Source organism: Aotus nancymaae, unplaced genomic scaffold (assembly GCF_030222135.1).
Source record: "Aotus nancymaae isolate 86718 unplaced genomic scaffold, 86718_ANA_hifiasm-v0.15.2.pri h1tg000064l_1, whole genome shotgun sequence".
Classification (NCBI taxonomy): domain Eukaryota; kingdom Metazoa; phylum Chordata; class Mammalia; order Primates; family Aotidae; genus Aotus; species Aotus nancymaae.
Genome location: NW_026988479.1, coordinates 29,886,398 through 29,888,884, shown reverse-complemented (window position 1 = coordinate 29,888,884; position 2,487 = coordinate 29,886,398). Strand labels below are relative to the sequence as shown.

At 43.5% G+C, this 2,487-nt stretch overlaps 1 protein-coding gene across 1 annotated transcript; it reads right to left on the bottom strand.

Moving 5' to 3' along the window:
- LOC105715937 (uncharacterized protein C14orf119-like) lies at positions 1–635 on the bottom strand. Its single transcript, XM_012450447.3, has one exon. The coding sequence runs from the start codon at positions 573–575 to the stop codon at positions 6–8; it is 570 nt and encodes a 189-aa protein (XP_012305870.3). The 5' UTR covers positions 576–635; the 3' UTR covers positions 1–5.
- Between the last annotated feature and the right edge of the window lie 1,852 nt (positions 636–2,487).

The following is a 2,487-nucleotide window of genomic DNA, read 5'->3' as shown; positions in this document are numbered from 1 at the left end:
GCCTATCAGTCCTTACTAGCTGTAGCAGCCACTCCTTGGTAAAATTTTGCCACAAAGTCTGGCTCACTGAACTCCAGCTGTCTGACAAATTCATTGCGCTCCTGCTCAGCCCAGCCTCGAAACCACTGATCCCAAAGATGTAGCTGGCACTCAAAGATAGAAGGTGGTCGGTTTGCCCCAGACACACTAAGCTGCTCCAGACTATTCAGCAGTGGCTGTAATTTTCCTGGCACTACCTTATATACCAGGTCCTCTAGGAAATGTTCACGCTGGGGACCAGACCAGTTGGCAAACCAGTGAAGAATACACTTCATCTCCTGGGAGGTGAAGTAAGACATTGGAGGAGGGGAAGGGTTAGTGTTATGTGGTATTGAGGGTAAGAGAGACGGGCAGGATAGTGGCATTGAAGAGGAAGATGACTCCAGTGGCATCCTCCCGTTTTCTCTCGGAAGGCACCCGAAGATTGCCACAAGAGTCCTTACAATCCAACTACCGCCACAACTTCCAAATTTCCTGAAAACCCTAAGCTGGGCCAGCCCGGCAGCCCACGCATTTCTGGCCTCCCTAGGATGCATTTCTTAAAAGTATAATATGTTGGCCGGGCGTGGTGGCTCACGCCTGTAATCCTAGCACTTTGGGAGGCCGAGGCAGGCAGTTAGAGATCAAGACCATCCTGGCTAACACAATGAAATCCCGTCTCTACCAAAAATACAAAAAATTAGCAGGGCATGGTGGCCCAGGCCTATAGTCCCAGCTACTCAAGAGGCTGAGACAGAAGAATCACTTGAACCTGGGAGGTGTATGTTGCAGTGACCCGAGATTGCACCACTGCACTGCTGCCTGGGTGACAAAGTAAGATCTTGATCTCAAAAAAAGGGAAAAAAAATGTATAATATGTCTGTCTAGGAAGATGAAGTCTAAAATATACATTTGGGTTGAAATATTTTTTAATGGGGAGGAAGGTAAATGCCTTCAAGTTAGTTCCACAATAAGTCACCCTCTGTGCCCACATTTCATAAACCTGAAACACCTAGATGCCTGTCAATTGATTCCATTTTTAAAGTTTTTTCTCCCCTGAGGCATAGGCAATGTCTGTCACTTTGTATAATGTGTCTTTTACAGTATTTAAGTTCAACTGAACAATGCAGCCAATTGGCTTTATTTCTTTTTTCTTTTATGAGACAGGGTTTCACCCTGTCACCTGGGCTGGAGTACAGTGATTCGATCTTGGCTCACTGCAAACTCTGCCTCCCAGGTTCAAGCAATTCTTGTGCCTTGGCCTACCACATAGCAGGGACTATAGGCGTAGGCCACCACACCGGCTAATTTTTGTATTTTTTGGTAGAGATAAGATTTCACCATGTTGGCTAGGCTGGTCTCAAACTCCTGACCTCAAGTGATCTGCCCACCTAGGCCTCCCGAAGTGTTGGGATTACAGGCATGAACCACTGCACCTGGCCTATTTCTTTTCTTTTTTTTTCAGTTGAGATTAACTTCTTGCTTTTGAAATTGTGTTGTCCCTGCTTTTCCTATATAATAGAAAAATCTTCTGGCTCTTAGAGATTATCAACTGATCATCAAATTCCCCTAAATATAGATCAAGGCTCATGTTTCATGACTAAGCATTTGAGTATGATTTTGATTACAACCAAAAAATATTTCTGATCTCTGATGATTTCAGGCTTCTGACGTCATCTGCAGAGGTTGCAGTGGCCTGAGATTGTGTCATTGTGGTGGTTCACACCTGTAATCCTAGCACTTTGGGAGTCCAAGGCAGTCAGGAAAAAAAAAAAAAAAAGATTACTTTGACTTCAATGAACATAGAATAAAGGCAGAGACTTTATTTTTTTTTTTTTTGAGTCAGCGTCTAGCTCTGTCACCCAGGCTGGAGTGCATTGGCACTGTCTCGGCTCACTATAAACTCTGCCTCCCAGGTTCAAGCAATTCTCCTGCCTCAGCCTCCCAAGTGGCTCGGATTACAAGTGCCTGCCACCACACCCAGCTAATTTTTGTAGTTTTAGTAGAGACAGGGTTTCACCATGTTGACCAGGCTGGTCTTGAACTCCTGACCTTGTGATCCGTCCATCTCAACTTCCCAAAGTGCTGGGATTACAGGTGTAAGTCACTGCACCTGCCCCTTTAAAAAAAAAAAAATCACACTAAATTTGATAAGATAGCTAGTGTCTCCTAGGCATAGTAAATATGTGGCCTATGGAAATATTAGGTGACAATTTAGATAATTTTCCTAGGTGATTCTGACTGAGAATGAGTTACCACTACATCCTTGGATTACTTTTATTGTGAAAATGTTCAAGGCTCCTAACTGAACACTTAGTACTTTACAAAGAAGAAAGCTGATCTTTGCCTATACATAGCTAAGCAGATGTAAATTTAGGCCAATGGAAAGAGAGCAGGTAAGGACATTAATATAGATAAAAGTAAAACTTATCCTTTGGGGTTCTCTAGGTAGTTCTAAAACACCCTCTT

Excerpts from the sequence above, each read along its gene's own strand:
- LOC105715937 (XM_012450447.3), bottom strand. The coding sequence starts at position 575 with ATGCATCCTAGGGAGGCCAGAAATGCGTGGGCTGCCGGGCTGGCCCAG.